Here is a 20209-nt window from a genome sequence, read left to right on the forward strand (position 1 = left end):
GCTGGGCCTCGCGGACTCTGCCAGGGCTGGGGCCGAAGTTCGGAGCCGGAGTCCGAGTCCTGGGCCGCCGGGCACCGGCCCCTCTTCTGGTTACCGGCCCCTCAGTTCGCAGCACCGCCTCTTCCGCCCCTTCCGCCGGCCCGCGTACGTCAGCTGGCGCCGCCCCGCCCCGCCGCCGCCCGCCCGCCCGCGCGAGGCCGCCTCAGCTTGGCCTGGGCCTGGAGCGGCGCACGGCGCAGGTCCCTCCCCGCCATGGCCCTGGGAGGCGGCAGCACATGGCGGCCGCAGCGGCCATGAGCGCGCCCGCGGCTCGGCCCGGCCCCCCCTAGAGCCCGCCGCCCCGGCCCCGGCCCGCGCCACGGCCCCGCCGCCCCCGGCCCCGCCGCCCCGCCGCCCCGCGCCCGCCGCCGCCGCCGCCATGGGCGTGCAGGGCTTCCAGGACTACATCGAGAAGCACTGCCCGAGCGCCGTGGTGCCGGTGGAGCTGCAGAAGCTGGCCCGGGGCAGCCTGGTGGGCGGCGGGCGGCAGCGGCCCCCGCACACGCCGCTGCGCCTGCTGGTGGACGCCGACAACTGCCTGCATCGCCTCTACGGCGGCTTCTACACCGACTGGGTGAGCGGCGGCCAGTGGAACCACATGCTCGGCTACCTGGCCGCGCTAGCCAAGGCCTGCTTCGGCGGCAACATCGAGCTCTTCGTCTTCTTCAACGGCGCGCTTGAGAAGGCGCGGCTGCACGAGTGGGTCAAGCGGCAGGGCAACGAGCGCCAGACGGCGCAGCAGATCGTCAGCCATGTCCAGAACAAGGGCACCCCGCCGCCCAAGGTCTGGTTCCTGCCGCCCGTCTGCATGGCGCACTGCATCCGCCTGGCGCTCATCCGCTTCCACGTCAAGGTGCGGCCAGCCGGGCGGGCGGGCGAACTGGGGTCCGCGTGGGCCGGGGGCGGGGTTGGAGACCGGGGCCGGGCGTGGGTCTGCGTGAATTTAAGGGGTCGCTTGAATTTGAGGGTGGGTCGAGGTTAGACTGGAGTTTGGGGGACCAGGGATGGGCCAGGGGTCTGGGCCTGAGTCCGGGTGTGGGGTCTGGGGTCAGGGTCCAGGCCTGGGTCGGAGTCTGGAATTCGGTTGGGGTCTGGGTCTGGGCTCCGGGCAGGCCAGGGTCTGAAGTTGGAGCTGGGTCGGGTTTGGGGGTCTGGGCGCGGGGGACCGCAGGCGCCTCTCCCCTCCAGGTCTGACCAGCTGCAAAATGGACGCGCCGCCTGGATCCCGGCCGGCTGCGAGTGCCCGGGGTCTGGGAATCTGGGCTACACCAGGCCGGCCGAGAACCGTAGGACCAGCGGATAGCTGCAGGCTTGGAAGGTGCAGTGCCACTCGCTGACATCCCGAGTATTCCTCCACACTTTGAAGCAGGCATATTACTAACCTGAACTTTTATGAGTCGCTGGTTTTCGATTTTGGAAGGCTTGAAAAGCAACAGGTTTTTTGCGGGAGCAAGTGGGCTAGATGGCGACAGCAAGGGGTCTCCAGCCACTGAGGGTGGATAGAAGGTCTGCCCACTGCTGTCACCCCGGTTCGACCTGGACAAGGCCTGTGGAGTTGGCTTTCTCTTGAGAACACAGGGCTAGGACCACGTTCCCAGTAAGGTAATAGTTTTTAGAGAAATTGTCGGATTTTTGTGTGTTGGGTTTTAAAGAACCATATAGTTTGACATGACGGAATATTTTAAGTGCTGTGATTTAGTCTGCGTGAAAAAGTCTTTGGTTCTGTGTGTCTGATGTGAAAAGAGTAGTCCAGAGTCAGGCAAAGTCAGTGAATCAGAGTTTCCAGGATTTATTTCTCCCTGCACAGAAAGAACTCCACCACTTTGGGCTGTGCACTCAGTAATCAGAGCTTTGGGTGTCCAGCATTCTGCTGTCGTTTTGGCAGAGGGCTCCTCCCTGAACTCAGGCCAAGGAGTGCTTCAGGACCTAGCAGCCAGGGCAGAGATAACATGCCAACCAGTGACCCTTGACTTGAGTTTTGATTGCTTCGTTTTTCATTGTTCTTCGTTTACAATTCTTAGGGTGGGGGGGCTGTTTTATTTTTCTGACTTTGGCCACTCTGCCTTCCAATGTGTTTGTCATTCCTTTATTTCTGCTTGAACTGTGCTTGATCCCAAAGTTTGTGAAATTCGAACTTCCTGACTGCTCTTTGCCTGTGCTGAGATGGTGGTGGTTAAGCCTAAAGTGATAGCGGAAGTCCCACCCCGATCCTAATGCAATTGGTGACAGGGTTTCTAAGTCTGCGGGTCGAGGCTGCTGGAAGAGCTGCGATTGGTCTGTGAATATGGCAGAGACCTAGCCTGTGTCCCTGGGGAAGATCGGGTGAGAGTAAGGGACTACTGCTGGCATTTTCTGCCCTGGAGCCTGGGCTCTCCGAGAAGTGAGACGGTGTAATTCCCTAGTGTGATCCACCTCCAGCAGATGCTTTGAGTGTTAACACTTTTGTCTTGTGCAAAGATGGAAATTACTTACTACTGAAAAGACGATGAGCTTTTTAGTCAAATGGCTTTCAAAGGAACATCATAATTTTTACTTAGGATTAGATTCAGTGTTTGCACATGTTCTCTATCTTTTGAAAGAACTGCTATATACTTTTTTAGTTGTAAAATTTCTTGATATTTCTCTTTGTGCCCCTATAAATGTCTCACCTGCTAGGTGCTTAGAATTTTGACCAATGTGTGAGTAAGTAAGAAACTAGAATTAAGATCATTACTTCCACTTAGATTTCTGGACGGAAGGTATAATAGAGTGTATAATCACTTTGGTTTAGATGAACTTTGAATTCCTGATATAGAATCACAATATAATGTTAATTTTACAGTTTAATATAGTAGTGACTCAATTCCCTGGTGTACACTTACCAGGCAGACTCACCTTTTTGGAAAATGCCTAAGAAACTTAGCTACTAAAAATTTCTCAACAGTCAAATGAGAAGTCAGGAAGTTTTGGTATAGTGATCCAAAAAGAAAAGAAAAAGCTTCCTGTTTTCTCATTGAAGAATCAACGTTTCTCCCTTGTAGACTGCCCTCTCGTTTTCAGATGTAATTCTGATAAGCTTAGTTACCTGTTTTTAAACTCAGCTTGAGAAAAGGGTGCAGAGGAAAGTCTGACATAGGCAAGCGCACCATTAATAGCAAGAAGTGACTCTTTACCAGGGAGAAGATAGAAAATGCTATAAAAAGCACACATAACTCTGGGGCTTCTTTAGAAACAAAGAAAACAACCCTATGTACTTCAGTAGCCCCTGAGGGATAGTATGGTTTACTCTGTGAGGATGGTTTGGGGGAAAATGTATGTTCAGTATTCTTTAAAGAAGTGAAGCAGCATGTACTGTTTTTTAGAAAAATGCCTATTAAAATGGTTAAGTGAATTAAAACCATGATGGCATATCACTACATACTTGTTAGAATGGCTAAAATAAGTAATTCCGGCAATGCCAGAATGCTGGCAAGAATGCTGAGCAACTGGAATCGTCCCACATGGCTGGTGGGAATGCAAGATGGTATGCCACCCTGAAAAATAGCTCCCTAGTTTCTTATAAGATGGGTTTACCATATGATCCAGCAGTTGTACTCCTAGGTATTTTCCTAATGAAACTATTATTCACAGAACAACTATACTTGATTGTTCATAGTAGTTTTGTTCATAATTGCTCAAACTGGAAACAAGCAAAATATCCTTTAATAGGTAAATAGTTAAGCTATGGTACCAAGCAATACTACTTAGCAATAAAAAGGGAGAAACTACTGATACACACAAGGAAGCCAGGCTCAAAAGGTATAATTCTATTTATATGACCTTCTCTTGCAGATAAGGCTGTAGATGGGGACCAGATGCCAGGTTACACGAAGGTGTGGATATAAAGGGACAGCAGGAGGGAGCTCTTTGAGGTGATGGAACTGTTCTGTAGCCTGATGGCTGTGGTGGTAGCATGTTTTAAAATTGTAGAACTTAGATCAAAAGTAAATAAAAGTTAATTTTGTTGTATAATTTTTTTAAAATAAATAAAGGTTAAGTAAAAATTGGCAAAGCAATTCACACAAGTATCTCACCATATATAATGTTGGGCATATGAAGCATTTTTCTTACAAAAATCTACCATTGTATTGACCTTCTTCAGGGTTCTGTAAACTGGCTGAAAGTCTTAATTTCCTGTCAGCTTTGCTTCGAGAAATCTTTTTTGGCTTAGAAGAGTATGTCTTCACTAGAGTAATAATTGTATTTCTTTAACCATTAGAAGTTGGCCCACACATCAACTAATTTTGTTCAGGTCATTTAACTGCCTGGCCTGAATTTGGCTTCTGTTCGTTACTAGGAGCATTTCCTCTTGTGTGCCTTGAGTCATCATAACCTTTGAAACTTGGTGAGGAGTGATGTTTACTTAAAAATCTTGGTGGCATTAAATCCCTGGAACTTTCCTAAATGTTTCTGCCTCAAGACTTGTGGTGGTGGTGGTGTGCAGGTTTATAACGAAGTCCTTGTGTATTCACTGAGATCTCACATAAAGCAAAGCTGGTGTTTTAAGTCACTGGAGGAATGTGAGATTAGACTGTGGCCTGAGATCTTGTGGTGATGATCTTTCTTTGTGTACTTGATGGGGGTAGAGGGACTGCTCTGTAGGTGCCAGTTCCATGCTGGGTTCTCTCTCCTGGTGCTGTCTCATTTAACCCTCAGCATTTTGTTGCCAATTTCATATGGCAAGAAATGGGATTGAGCAGTGTCTGGGGAAGGGTAACCAGTAACCTCTTTAAGAGGGAAGTAGTGTGCTGAAGTCAAAGTTCAGTTTCATTGTGTAAGAATGCTATAAGGGTGTGCCTACCTGCAGTTCAGTCTCAGGTCAGACCTGATAGCAAAAATGCTTTTGCTAGGTAGCACAGTTTCTATCCAGGAGACACTGAAAACTAGCAATGTACTGTTATTCTTAACGATCATGAATTGATCAGGGAATACTTAGAATTCTAAATTGACCCATTTTAAGTCAAACCAGCCATCCATTTAAAATACTCATTTAAAAACATCTATTTTCTTCAAATGTGCCAGTTTGGTGACTGGTTTATTTCATTTAGCCTAATGTCTTCAAGGCTCATCCATATTATAACATTGTGTCAGAATTTCCTTCCTTTTTCCTGTCTGAATAATACTCTGTTGTATGGATGAACCACATTTACTTTATGGATTCTTGGGTTACTTCCCCTTTCGGCTATTGTGAAGTAGCCAAATGAATAGCCCTAATGAGTAGTGCTCCGGTGAGCATGGTTGTGCAAAAATCTTTTGGCAGTCCCTGTTTTCAGTTCTTTGGGATGTGTACCCAGGAGTGGAATTGCTGGGTCATTTGGTGTTTCTATGTTTAATTTCTCAAGGACTCACCATACTATTTCCCACAGCAGCTCCCTATGTATATTTTATATATCACATATTATCATAGTAGTTTTAGTTTTAACATTAATGTGATCACTACATTATTCAGCAGTTTGCTTTCTTTATAAGTATATAAAAAATCTTTTCATGTCTATACTTACAGTTCTGATTCTTTTTAATGCCATAGTGTTCCATAATTTATCCATCTCCTACAAATGGTATGACACACATACTTGGTGGATCCAGGAGTGTGCACATTTTAAAAGCCTTACAAGACTATAGAGGCAACTTTGCCAGACCTTGAGATTTTCAAGGAAGTCAGAAATCCAGATTTTTATTTGAAATCATCCCATTTTAAAAACACCTTTGAGCCAAGCAAAATGGACTCCAGGCTAGATTTAGCTCTTAAGACACCAATTTGTGACTTAAGCACTGATATTTATCAACCATTACCACCCATTTCTAAATCTTCCCCCCTTCTGGCCTTTTTTTGTGATTAAAGTTAGACTTATCAAAGCCCACTGCCTCTTCTCTTCTGCGTTGTTGAACCCTTTTTGTTTATCAAAGCACTTCTGTTTCCTCAAGTTACTGAAATACAGCTTTCCACAAATGCCATAATTCTCTGGAACTTTTCTGTTTTATTGTTGTTGTTTAGTTTCTAAGTTGTTTCCAACTCTTTTGCAACCTGATGAACTGTAGCCCACCAGGTTCCATGTAATTTCAATTTCCCAAGAATACCGGAGTGAGTTGCCATTTCCTTCTCCAGGGGATCTTTCCAACCCAGGGATTGATGGATTCTTTACCACTGAGCCACCAGAGAAGTCTATACATAGTATCAACTTCAAAAGAGATAATTTTGGGGATTATGAGAAGAGTATATAATGGAAAGGGCTTCCCTGGTGGCTCAGTGGCAAAGAATTGTGACTTCAATCCCTGAGTTGGGGAGATCCTCTGGAGAAGGACATGGCAACCCACCCCAGTATTCTTGCTTGGGAAATCCCATGGACAGAGGAGCCTGGCGGGTTACAGTCCATGGGGGTCTCAAAGTGTTGGGAATGACTTAGCGACTAAAAACGAAACTATGCACATACTCTTTCAGCTTTTGACAGATTCCAGTGCACCCTTTTACTGTTCTCAAAGACTTGAGCAGCTAGTTTAGCTAGTTTTATATACTTAAAGATTATTTCTACAATATCCCGTTCAGCACACAAACTGACTATTTTCATCTCTCATCTGGTCTCAGATTACTCACCTCTTAGTGACTGTTGTAATTTCACTTTAGCTACCCTAGAGTTTGTTTCCCATGATTATCAGGAAGATGATAAGTCTTCAAACTGCATGTCCCCCCCGCCCCCCCACCGCCCCGAACCTGACTGCTACTGATGTATCCTTCATTCTTTTCTCACTTTCCACAATTTTCTCTTCTCCCAGTCTGTTCTGGTTTCACTTTTAGCCCTAACTGGTTTGAACCTCATGGTCACCCACTTCCAAGTTACACTTAAGCACCCTAGAATCATCTTTGGCATTTTTATCATTCCGTCCTCCACCCCCTGCAGTATGACACGTCAGTTCTAGCCCGGCAGCCTCTCACACTTCTCTTCCTCATTTCTAGTATCGCCAACCTGTGAACTCACCAAATTTACCGAAAAGACCTAAGTGCCTTGCACACATGCTGGTGGGTTGTAAAACCGAATTATTGGGTGTTTATTGGCATTTAGAAAAGTTGACACAGAATGAAATAGAATAAAAAGTAGAAAGCAAGACATATACTAAGGGTACATATCATATTAAATCGTGTCTTTACTGTGGGTGGTAGTCTGGATTGCCTCTGGATCTGACTGGTCCCCCCCCTGGTGTCAGCAGGGGAGCTCGACTTGTACACAGTGTCAGAGCAGCCTGCAGGGTCGTCAGGTGAGTCACTCTCCTGGCAACGACTAGAGCAGAACCCTTAATCCAGACTTGCTATTTAGGCTTTTAGACCCTCCTGCAATCTGAATCCGTTCTACCTTCTGTCATATTCACAATTCTTCTATTATACTTTTAAAATGCTCCCAACCAGACTGTTCACTGTTTCCTAACTGCTGATGTTGCTCCCTTTGTCTACCCCACTTTTGCTTGTTAGAGTTTTACTTCTACCACAAAGCCCATCTCAAAAGCTTTATTATAGCTACCTGTGTATGTATCTCTCCCATTAACTATAAGCTACTTGAGAGTGGGGACTAATTTTACTCCTCCTGTATGTTTAGTATAGGCATTCAGCTTGTTAATCATATATTTGCCTTGTTCTATTTATATAGGCAGACAAATGTAATTATTTTCTTTTAAAACCTGGATCAATGGCCATTAAGTAAGATTTATTTTCTCAGCTTAAATTTCTCATACTCTCTTTTCTGACTTGTTCCCAATGATGATTCATGCTCCCTTTAGCAAATATTGAGTGCCTGTTATAGGCCAGGCATGGAGGAGTGAATATAACAGAAAAGAATGGAGTCCTTTAAGGAGTTTAATGGAAGCTGGGACTCCTTTACATCATTTTCCCCAGTCAGTGTTTGGAACTTTCTTTGATGCCATAGGACAGTCTGTTGAGTCAGTGAAGAGTAGTGAGTGGTTCTCAACCGGGGCTGTGATCTGGTGGTTTTGACAATGTCGAGAGACATTTTTGATTGTCACAACTGAAGGCATTTCAGCTGCAGGCTAGGGATGCTGCTAAACGTTCTGCAATGCACAGTTCAGCCCCACAGTAAAGAATTACCCATTCCCAAGTATCAACAGTGCCAGTGCTAGGAAATCCTGGTGATAACAAGTCAGAAAATTCTAGGCTTTGGGCCTAGTTCAGTTCAGTTCAGTTGCTCAGTCGTGTCTGACTCTTTGCGAGCCCATGAATTGCAGCATGCCAGGCCTCTCTGTCTATCACCAACTCCTGGAGTTTACTGAGACTCATGCCCGTTGAGTCGGTGATGCCATCCAGCCATCTCATCCTCTGTCGTCCCCTTCTCCTCCTGCCCCCAATCCCTCCCAGCATCAGGGTCTTTTCTAATGAGTCAACTCATCACATGAGGTGGCCATAGTATTGGAGTTTCAGCTTCAGCATCAGTCCTTCCAGTGAACACCCAGGACTGATCTCCTTTAGGATGGACTGGTTGGATCTCCTTGCAGTCCAAGGGACTCCCAAGAGTCTTCTCCAACACCACAGTTCAAAAGCATAAATTCTTAGGCACTCAGCTTTCCTTATAGTCCAACTCTTATATCCATACACAACTACTGGAAAAACCATAGCTTTGACAAGATGGACATTTGTCGACAAAGTAATGTCTCTGCTTTTTAATATGCTATCTAGGTTGGTCATAACTTTGCATCCAAGGAGTAAGCGTCTTTTAGTTTCATGGCTGCAGTCACCATCTGCAGTGATTTTGGAGCCCAAAAAATAAAATCTGACACTGTTTCCACTGTCTCCCCATCTATTTTGGGCCTTAGTAAAGCCATATAAATGTTTGAAACAGGAAGAGAAGTAATTAAAAAGAATTGCAACTTAGTTTTCTAAATAAGATACATACATATACATACCTTCTCTCTAGTATATTTCTAGACCCACAGTGCTCTTCATTTTGTTTTATACAGTGAGGATTCATACAGTGGACAGAAATGAATTAAAACATACTCCACATTCCAGTCTTAGTAAGAAATTGACCACAGGAATAAATGCCTTGTAGTATGAAGAGGAGTTACTTTTTTAAAAACATTGAGATGTAGTGGACACACAGCATTATATTAGTTTCAGGTGCATGGCATCATGATTCATTATATTTATATATTTTGAAATGATCACAGTAAGTCTAGTTAACATCGATCACCATACATATACTTTTTTTTCTCATGATGAGAATTTTTAAGCCCTCTCAGCAACTTTCAAGGATACTGTGCTTATTAGTCTCTCAGTGGACGTGTCCTACTCTTTGCAACCCCGTGAACTGTGTAGCCCGCCAGGCTCCTGTGTTCATGGGGATTCTCCAGGCAAGAATCCTGGAGTGGGTTGCCATGCCCTCCTCCAAATAGAGATGACCCTTGAATAGCACAAGTTTGAACAGTGCAGCTCCACTTACCTGTGGATTTTTTTTCAATAGTAAATATTACAGCCCTACAACCAAATCTGTGGTTGATTGTGTCAGTGGATGCAGAACCATGGATGGAGGACTAACTATAAAGCTGTACACAGATTTTTGACTGTGTGGAGGATTGGTGCCCGTAAGCACCTCCCTCCCAGTTGTTCAGGGTCAGCTATAACTGGAAGGTTGTACCTTTTGATTTTCTTTACCCATTTTCTCGACCCTCACCCTAAGAAAGTGATACTTTAGAATTTGAAAAGTTATATTGATTTTCCAGTAGATTTATATAGAGAATTTTATAAGTAGAACAATTAAATATAAATGAATCAGAGTTCAGATAGAAATACTCTAAAATCCTGCAAATGTCTCTATATAGCTGACATTGTTTGTTCTTTACTTATGTTTATGTTTTCTCAGAGTCTGACACAACTTGGCCTGACAACAATATTTTCTCTAGAAAGTAAGTCCTTTGATGGGTGACCAGCATTCCTCAGTCCCCTTTGCGAGACAGTGATAGCAGAGAGATGGTAGAAAGTTTGTGTTCAAACCCAGAGTCTTGTCATTTCCACAGATAAGTAGTCTCAGCTTGGTTACCTGGCGCAGAGGCTTTATCTTTGAGTAAACCGTTTATGTTGCTTAATTTAGGAGTCGTGTTGAAGAATAAAAATGGTGACTGCTTAGGGTAATTGGCTGAAGTTAGCCATCGTTTCTCCATTCTTATACGTGACTTCTATCAAATATTGTTTCTCGGCATCTTAGAACTAGTGTCGAGTTGAATTTGGCACACTGATTTATCTGCGAAGGTGACGGTGAATCTGTGGAATTAAGGGTCTGTGATCTAGAAGCGTGTTTCTTTTGTACCCTGGTTACTTGCCTCCCACTTGCCTCTTGGAATAAATTTATTTCTTTGGAAAAATTGAAGCTACCCTGTTGATATTAGGCTAAATATTGTAGGGAGATATACTGAAAGGGATATTACTGGAGGGTTGAGTTTTCATGGCTCTGGAGTGTATTGTTCATCTTCATGAGCAGGAGTGCCAGCCAGTCCAGATAAGGAGGGCCTCACTTGACTGCTTGGATAAGCATAGGCTCCATGGGTTTTCAATCTCCTGTACTAATGTGGGGGCTTCCCTCGTGGCTCAGACAGTAAAGAATCTGCCTGTAGTTTGGGAGACCTGGATTCGATCCCTGTGTTGGGAGGATTCCCCTGGAGAAGGGAATGGCTCCCCACTCCAATATGCTTGCCTGGAGAATTCCAAGGACAGAGGAGCCTGGAGGACTCTCATCCATGGGGTTGCAAAGAGTTGGACTTGACTGAGTGACTTAACACTTTAACTTTCACTCCTGTGAACCATGCCTGTGTACTTATGTGAGCCATAAAATTTTTAAATAAAAGAGTTTGCAAGTGTCACCCCCTTGAAATAGATTGCATCAATCTGAGCTTCATTTTTCTAAATTCCAAAACTTGAATTTTGATGTTCTGGAACTAGATTTTTAAAAAGAGTAGTATTGCTGGGAGTTAACTGAATCATTAGATTAGTATAGTAGACTGAATAAACACTGAATACAAATGATGTTGGTGTTTCTACACTCCTTTTATCATTTTATTTTAAAAACTTATGAAGTTTAACTTGCATTTCTTTTTTTTTTTTTTTTTTTATTTTTTATTTATTTATTTTTTTTTTAAACTTGCATTTCTTTTATGACATTCACTCTAATTTTTTTAAGCAGAGAAAGAAAACTGTTTTATTATTGAATGAGCGTTGAAACAGATTGCAGTTGAATCACAGACAACATGCTAAAGAGACTGCAAAGAAGAAATCTCACTCTTTTATGTAAGCTGGCAGATATAATACATTACATATATATTGTCATTACTCCAAGGAAAGATAAAACTTCTCTTTTGACAAGTAGGAAGTTATGTCTTGGCACCAAGTGCCTAGGTTTCCTGAGAAGACAGGGAGATGGGGTGCCACTCTTTTTATTATTATATATTTTTACTTTTTAAATTGTGATAACCTATATACATAACAAAAGCTTTACCATTTTAAATGTTTCTAAATGGAATTAAGCTTAATGGAATTAAGTACAATCTTCCCTTGGGTATATGCAGATGACTGATTCCAGGATCCCCCTCAGATACCAAAATCCAAAGATGCTGAAATCCCTGATGTAAAATGACATAGTACAGTGAGTGTAGTCAGCCCTCCATATCAGCAGATGCAAAACCACTTTCACATTGTCATGCAGTCGTCACTACCATCAATCTTCAGAACTTTCTCATGTTTCCCAGGTGAAACTGTGCTCATTGAACACTAACTCGGCATTCACCTCTGCCTGCCTCTGGCAGCCACCATTTTACTTTCTTGTCTCCATGAATCTGACTACCTCCTATGAGTGGGATCACACAGAATAATTTTTTTTTAACGGCATTTATTTCACTAAGCATAATGTCTTTGAGGTTCATTATATTGTAGCGTTTGTCAAAATGTCCTTCCTTTTTGAAGCTGAATAGTAATTTGTTGTGTGGATAGACCCCATTTTGCTTATCTGTTCTTCTGTCAGTGAACACTTAAGTGGCTTCTACCTCTTGGCTATCATGAATAATATTGCTATGAAAATGGGGGTGCAAATATCTGTTTGAATCCTTGCCTTCAATTCTTTTGAGTACATGCCCACAAATGAAATTGCTAGTTCATACGATGATTTTATATTTTGAGATCTGTTATACCATTTTCCTTAGCAACTGCATCATTTCACATTTCCACCAGCAGCATGTGAGGGTTCAGGTTTTTCCAAATACTCGCCAACACTTGCTTACTTCTGTCTTTTTTATAGTAGCCATCTTAATTTGTGTGAAATGGTATCTCATTGTGGTTTTGATATACATTTCCCTATGACTAATGAAGTTGAGAATATTTTCATGTGCCACTCCCTTATTTTAAAAGAAATTGCTTTCCCTTGCTTTTAAGACCACTGTAAACAATTATTATAGAATAACCAAGAGCTGTATAAGGTAAAAAACTTTGTTCAGCCACAATTTCAGTTTTCCTGAAGAGGAGAGATTTACTTTTAGAGACATTGCTAATGTATGTCATGACACTGAAATTGCTCTTTTAAACAACAGTAAATTCTTCCACCAAATTGGCATTGACTTTCATGTTCTCACTTTTCAGCTTGCTTGTTCAGTTCAGTCAGTCAGTCGTGTCTGACTGTTGTGACTCCATGGACTGCAGCACGCCAGGCTTCCCTGTCCATCACCAACTCCCGGAGTTTACTCAAACTCATGTCCATCGAGTTGGTGATGCCATCCAACCATCTCATCCTCTGTCAACCTCTTCTTCCATCTTCAATCTTTCCTACTATCAGGGTATTTTCCAGTGCGTCAGTTCTTTGCATCAGGTGGCCAGAGTACTGGAGCTTCATTCAGCTTTAGCATCAGTCCTGCCAGTGAATATTCAGGACTGTTTTCCTTTAGGATGGACTGGTTGGATCTCCTTGCAGTCCAAGGGACTCTCAAGAGTCTTCTCCATCACCACAGTTCAAAAGCATCAATTCTTCAGTGCTCAACTTTCTTTATAGTCTAATTCTCACATCCATACATGACTACTGGAAAAACCATAGCTTTGACAAGATGAACCTTTATTGGCAAAGTAATGTCTCTGCTTTTTAATATGCTGTCTAGGTTGGTCATAACTTTTCTTCCAAGGAGCAAGCGTCTTTTAATTTCATGGCTGCAGTCACCATCTGCAGTGATTTTGGACCCCAAGAAAATAAAGTCTGTCACTGTTTCCACTGTTTCCCCATCTGTTTGCTGTGAAGTGGTGAGACCAGATGCCATGATCTTAGTTTTCTGAAGGTTGAGTTTTAAGCCAACTTTTTCACTCTCCTCTTTCACTTTCATCAAGACGCTCTTTAGTTTTTCTTCACTTTCTGCCATAAGGGTGGTGTCATCTGCATATCTGAAGTTATTGGTATTTCTCCCGGCAATCTTGGTTCCAGACTGTGCTTCACCCAGTCCAGCATTTCGCATAATGTACTCTGCACATAAGTTAAATAAGCAAGCAGGGTGACAGTATGCAGCCTTGATGTACTACTCCTTTCCCGATTTGGAACCAGTCTGTTGTTCCATGTTCGGTGCTAACTGTTGCTTCCTGACCCGCATACAGATTTCTCAGGAGGCAGGTCAGGTGGTCTGGTATTCCCGTCTCTTTCAGAATTTTCTACAGTTTGTTGTGATCCACACAGTCAAAGGCTTTGACATAGTCAATAAAGCAAAAGTAGATGTTTTTCTGAAACTCTCTTGCTTTTTCTATGATCCAATGGATGTTGGCAGTTTGACCTCTGGTTCCTTTGCCTTTTTGAAATCCAGCTTGAACATCTGGAAGTTCATGGTTCATGTACTGTTGAAGCCTGTCTTGGAGAATCTTGAGCATTCCTTTGCTAGCATGTGAAATGAGTGCAATTGTGCGGTAGTTTGAGCATTCTTTGACATTGCCTTTCTTTGGGATTGGAATGAAAACTAACTTTTTTTAGTCCTGTGGCCACTGCTAAGTTTTCCAAATTTGCTGGCATATTGAGTGCAGCACTTTCACAGCATCATCTTTTAGGATTTGGAATAGCTCAACTGGAATTCCACCACCTCTACCAGCTTTGTTGGTAGTGATGCTTCCTAAGGCCCACTTTACTTTGTGTTCCAGGATATCTGGCTCTAGGTGAGTGATCACACCATCGTGGTTATCTGGATCATTAAGATCTTTTTTTGTATAGTTCTTCTCTGTATTCTTGCCACCTCTTCTTAATCTCTCCTGCTTCTGTTAGGTTCATACCATTTCTGTCCTTTATTGTGCTCTACTTTGCATGAAATGTTCCCTTGGTATCTAATTTTCTTGAAGAGACCTCTGATCTTTCCCATTCTATTGTTTTCCTCTATTTCTTTGCATTGATCACTGAGGAAGCCTTTCTTATCTCTCCTTGCTCTTCTTTGGAACTCTGTATTCAAATGGGTATATCTTTCCTCTTCTCCTTTGGCTTTAACTTCTCTTTTTTCTCAGCTATATGTAAGCCCTCCTCAGACAGCCATTTGCCTTTTGCATTTCTTTTTCTTGGGGATGGTCTTTATCCCTGCCTCGTGTACGGTTTCACAAACCTTCATAGTTCTTCACAGGCACTCTGTCTGTCAGATCTAATCCCTTGAATCTACTTGTCACTTCCACTGTATAGTCGTAAGGGATTTGATTTAGGTTAAACCTGAATGGTCTAGTGGTTTTCCCTACTTTCTTTGATTTAAGTCTGAATTTGGCAATAAGGAGTTCATGATCTGAGCCACAGTCAGCTCCTGGTCTTGTTTTTGCAACTGTATAGAGCCTCTCCATCTTTGGCTGCAAAGAATATAATCAGTCTGATTTCGGTATTGACCATCTGGTGATGTCCATGTGCAGAGTCTTCTCTTGTGTTGTTGGAAGAGGGTGTTTGCTCTGATCAGTGCCTTCCCTTGGGAAAACTCTGATAGCCTTTGCCCTGCTTCATTCTGTACTCCAAGGCCAAATTTGCCTGTTACTCCAAGTATCTCTTGACTTCCTACTTTTGCATTCCAGTCCTGTATAATAAAAAGGACTTGTTTTTGGGGGGTTAGTTCTAGAAGGTCTTGTAAGTGTTCATGAAGTGAAGTGAAGTCGCTCAGTCATATCCGACTCTTTGCGACCCCATGGACTGTAGCCTACCAGGATCCTCAGTCCATGGGATTTTCCAGGCAAGAATACTGGAGTGGGTTGCCATATAGAATTGTTCAACTTCATCCTCTTCAGCATTAGTGTTTGGGGCATAGACTTGGATTTCTGTGATGTTGAATGGTTTGCCTTGGAAATGAACCGAGATCATTCTGTCATTTTTGAGATTGCAACCATTTTGAGTACTGCATTTTGTACTCTTTTGTTGACTGTGGGGGCTGCTCCTTTCCTTCTAAGGGATTCTTGTCCACAGCTGTAGATGTAATAATGGTCATGTGAAGTAAATTCACTCATTTCCATCCACTTTAGTTCACTGATTTCTGAAATGTCGATATTCACTCTTGCCATCTCCTGCTTGACCACTTCTAACTTACCTTGATTCATGGACTTCACATGCCAGGTTCGTAAGTCACATCCACAACTGGGTGTTGTTTTTGCTTTGGCTCCATTTCTTCATTCTTTCTGGAATTATCTCTCCACTCTTCTCCAGGAGCATATTGGGCACCTACTGACCTGGGGAGTTCATCTTTCAGTGTCTTATCTTTTTGCTTTTTCATGCTGTTCATGGGGTTCTCAAGGCAAGAATACTGAAGTAGTTTGCCATTCCCTTCTCCAGTGGACCACGTTTTGTCAGGGCTCTCCACCATGACCCGTCTGTCTTGAGTGGCCCTACACGGCATGTCTCATAATTTCATTGAATTAGACAAGGCTGTGGTCCATGTAATCAGTTTGGTTAGTTTTCTGTGATTGTGGTTTTCATTCTGTCTGACCTCTGATGGATAAGGATAAGAGGCTTATGGAAACTTCCTGATGGGAGAGACTGAGGGGGAAACTGGGTCTGTTTGAAACAGCTCTACTTGAGTAGGTAGTAAATAGCCTGAGTAAGTCTTACCCATCTAAAACCTAGTGTCTAGAATTCTTTGGATAAAGGTCAGAGCCTGATTTTTTTTTTTTTTTTTCTTTCGGAATTCGGCTCAACTTATATCCTCTTCTGTTCAGGTTAAGTTACATCTTTTAAATCTGGCAGTTGGTTGGAGGATGTGTCACGAAATTCCCTGAGCTTCTGAAAATTATTCTAAAGAAGAACCACATAGGATATTTTTTTCTTTGTGTCAGAAAATCTAAGAACTCATAGTGTTTTAGGTCCTGCATGAAAAGTGTGAACAAGCAGATCCTTTCTCACAGAGCTTACTAAAAGTAAATAGTAGCTGACATTTGTTGAGTGCTTATTTTTTATGAATGATTCTGAGCTGTTTACATGTAGTAACTCGTTTAATCATCACAGCTACCCTCTAAGGTAGGGGAGTACTATTATTTCTACAGATGAATAAATGGAAGTACAGAAAGTAGGTAGTGGATCTGGTGCCAGAGATACAAAACCTCACTGTACAAGTGCTTCTTCACTGGAGATTAGGAGTAAGTAACAGTGTTACTTTTTCATTCTTATTGGACTTTCCCCATAGCTGCTTTCAGCATTAATAAATAAATACATTTGCAAAGTAAGCTTGAGAATTCTTTAGTCATTATTCTTTGTAAAAATAGTGACTTTTTGATATATCTGCCTTTTTAATAATGAAAATTAAAACTATTAAGATAAAAAGATTTACCTAAGATTCTGTGGCAGAAATATAGTAGCATAAAGTTACCCCTAGGTAAATATAAAGTACTTCACTGGGACCAAAAATAGGGTGCTTTGCCAAGTACTGAAGATCTTCCACATGGATTGTGTACACTGGGTTTCCTGGTGATACCGTGTTTCTGGGTGGAGAGGTGAGGTGAGATATTTGGTGGTTCCCAGCCTGGTTGTGATACCAAAACACATATCAAGAGTCAACACTGAACACTCTATGCTGTGTACACAGGAGCTCCAGGGTTTCACACCCTTGATCTGGAGTTGCATTTTGATGCAGTGATGATGGCAGCCATGTCTAAAATCAGTCAAGGCCTAGTGCCTTTTAAGGTGGTGGGTGGTCTTTGGTTCCTAGCCTGGGGTTTTCTGTAAGAAGACTATGCATAATTCCAAATCTAGCTCACTCTCACAGGAGGCCTTAACCCCTTCTTTATCACCTATAAGTAGGTAGGTCTCAGGGCTTAATTTTTTAGCTTGCTTTATACTCTTTGGGAGTTCAGATTGAAATAATCTTCGCAACATTGTATTTGATAGTTTTTACTCATTTCTAAAGTAAGAATTAAGAACTAGACACACCATGTTTGTTAAGCATCATATGCCCAGTCTGAGCCAGGACCTGGAAGGCTAGGGAACTGGAGAAACGGAACACAGGGAACGGGATAGAGTAGATAAGATGGGAAACAGGAATGGAAGATGTTCAGACCAGAGGAAAGACACACTGATACCTGGTAGATCCTGATTCTCAGAAGCTGAACCTCTAGAATTTAATTTTTAGTTTTAATTAAATAACTGCCTCTCAGGTTTTGTTTTGATATAACCCAGGCATTTTCCTATCCTCACCCAAACCTTGCATCGAGTCTTCTTTTCATCCCATCCAATTCTCTGGCCCAGATTCTTTACCAGGCTCTTTGATGTGAGTCTTGAATTGTTCCCTGGACCTTTTGCAGGTATTCTTGGTTGTTGAAGTTCATCCATCCATTCATAGGTTTATGCCATCTGTGCTGCGTGTTGCTACTTCCCTCAGTTGGACTGTCTGGGGAGAGTTAGGTTTTCATATGATAGACTCTCGGAGAATTTGCCTTTCATGCCTTTCAGTGCTTTGTTCACCTCATGAAATAGTTTAAAACAGTCTTTAAAACAGTCTCCTGGTGTCTTGTAGGCTTTTTTTTTTTCTTTTCTTTTTAAAATAAACTTACTTGGGAATAATTCTGGTTTATAGAAAAGTTGCAGAAATTGTACAGAGAGTTCCTAAATATCCTTCACTCAACTTCCATACATGTTAACATCCTATGAATTAGTGCAAGTATTAAAAGTAAAAAAATTAACTTTGGTACCTCAAATAGGCAGATAATACCACTCTAATGGCAGAAAGCAAAAAGTAACTAAAGAGCCTCTTGATGAGGGTTAAAGAGAAGAGTGAGAAAGCTGGCCTTAAAACAACATTCAAAAAACCAAGATCATGGCATCCAGTCCCATCACTTCATGGCAAATAGATGGGGAAAAAGTAGAAACAGTGGCAGATTTTATTTTCTTGGGTTCCAAAATCACTGTGGATGGTCACTGGAGCTATGAAGTTAAAAGATGCTTGTTCCTTGGAAGAAAAGCTATGACAGACCTGGACAGTATATTAAAAATCAGAGACATCACTTTGCTGACAAAGGTCTGTATAGTCAAAGCTATGGTTTTTTCGGTAGTAATGTATGGATTTGAGAGTTGGACCATGAAGAAGGCTGAGCACTGAAGAATTGATGCTTTTTTATTGTGGTGCTGGAGAAGAAACTTGAGAGCCCCTTGGACTGCAAGGATATCAAACCAGTCAATCCTAAAGGAAATCAACCTTAAATACTCATTGGAAGGCTCAAATACGTTGGCCACCTGACGTGAAAGGCCAACTCATTGGAAAAGACCCTGATGCTGGGAAAGATTGAGGGCAGGAGAAGAGGGCACCAGAAGAGGAGATGGTTAGGTGGCATCATCAACTCAATGGACATGAGTTTGAGCAAACGCTGGGAAATAGTGAAGGACAGGGAAACCTCGTGTGCTACAGTTCATGGGGTCCAAAGAGTCAGACATGACTTCGTGACTGAACAGCAACAAATGTACCATTAACCGCATTGTGTATTTCATTCAGATTTCTTCCATTTTCCACCTGTATCCATTTTGGAGTCCCTGTTGCCTTTAGGCGTCTTGTCTCCCTTAGTGACCTCTGGTGTCTGCTTGTCTCTTTGTGACCTCAACACTTTTGGCGAATTGATCAGGCATTTTGTAGGCTGGCCTCCAGTTTGAGCTGTCTGATGTTTTCTTGTGATTTGGGGAGAATGCTCCAGGGATGCAGTGCTCCTTCTGTACAGTGGTATTTACGGGGTGTCCGCTCAGTGTCATGTCTGTTGTCCTCTTTGCTGGTTTGGTTCTTTGGAGGCTGTCATAAAGTGCAGCATACATCCAAAGGGAGGGGTGGGGGTTAAATGGCGCCTGTTGGGAAGGGGTTTTACATTACTATTTGAATTCTTCTGGGGGGAAGATTTGTCTCTCCCCCCCCCCCTTTGTTTCATTATTCGTATTAATATTGACACACGTGTTCATTGTGCACTTTGGTTATACCCAGCACTACGATATTTATTTTGTAGCACAGATTGTTTCAGCTTTGGTCATTGGGCATCTTTCAGGTGGGCTTTTGTGTGCCGCTGACATACCCCATCCTTTGTTTTGTGAATACTACCTTCCTTCCTGGCACCTCAAGGTAGATGTTCCAGGCTCACCTTGGACCTCTCTGCCCTGGCGTTACCCGCTTTTTTCCCAGAGGCTCTGGGCCCTTTTGGTGGAGAATGGTATTTAGAAACCCGACTGGAGTATAGATGTTCTTTCTCCTGGAGTGCCGCTCCTGCTTGGCTCTCTGCTGACAGATAGGAGATGTATGTGTGTGTTTATAGACCAGCCCACGTGTATATGCTTACCTCAGATGATTTCTGTGACTGTCTGTGTTGTCATCTGTGGATCTCTCCATGGCTAGCCTAACACCACAGGAGCATGCTAACCTCCTCCCTTTGCGTATTTGTAACCCTGTTCTCTGACAGGGAGACACCCAGATCATCTCCTGTCCATTTACCCCAACCTTACACATGTGAAAATGATCGCAGAGTGTTCACCGGCACCCCTGTGACAGACAGTTTATAGTACAGTTCAGTACATTTGTCAGTTTGCATCTGTACTAGCATTCCTGACTGCTGGCTAATTTTTTTTACGTTGTGCATATTAAAGTTGATTCTCCATATGAGGTGTACAATGATGTGTGCTTGTACAAATGCAGTCATGTTGTATTCATCAACCAGACTCTCATTTAGGTGTTTTGT

General features: G+C 42.8%; 1 protein-coding gene across 2 annotated transcripts in view; it reads left to right on the forward strand.

Annotated features, from left to right (window-relative positions):
- The first annotated feature begins 418 nt into the window (after positions 1-418).
- Positions 419-20209, forward strand: part of FAM120A (family with sequence similarity 120 member A) — a 115793-nt gene continuing 96002 nt past the window's right edge. For both annotated transcript variants that reach the window (XM_065901533.1, XM_065901534.1), the window contains exon 1: positions 419-892. In XM_065901533.1, coding sequence (XP_065757605.1) covers positions 419-892 — 474 coding nt within the window. The remainder of the gene's footprint in view (positions 893-20209) is intronic.

Source organism: Muntiacus reevesi, chromosome 10 (genome assembly GCF_963930625.1).
Source record: "Muntiacus reevesi chromosome 10, mMunRee1.1, whole genome shotgun sequence".
Taxonomy (NCBI): Eukaryota; Metazoa; Chordata; class Mammalia; order Artiodactyla; family Cervidae; genus Muntiacus; species Muntiacus reevesi.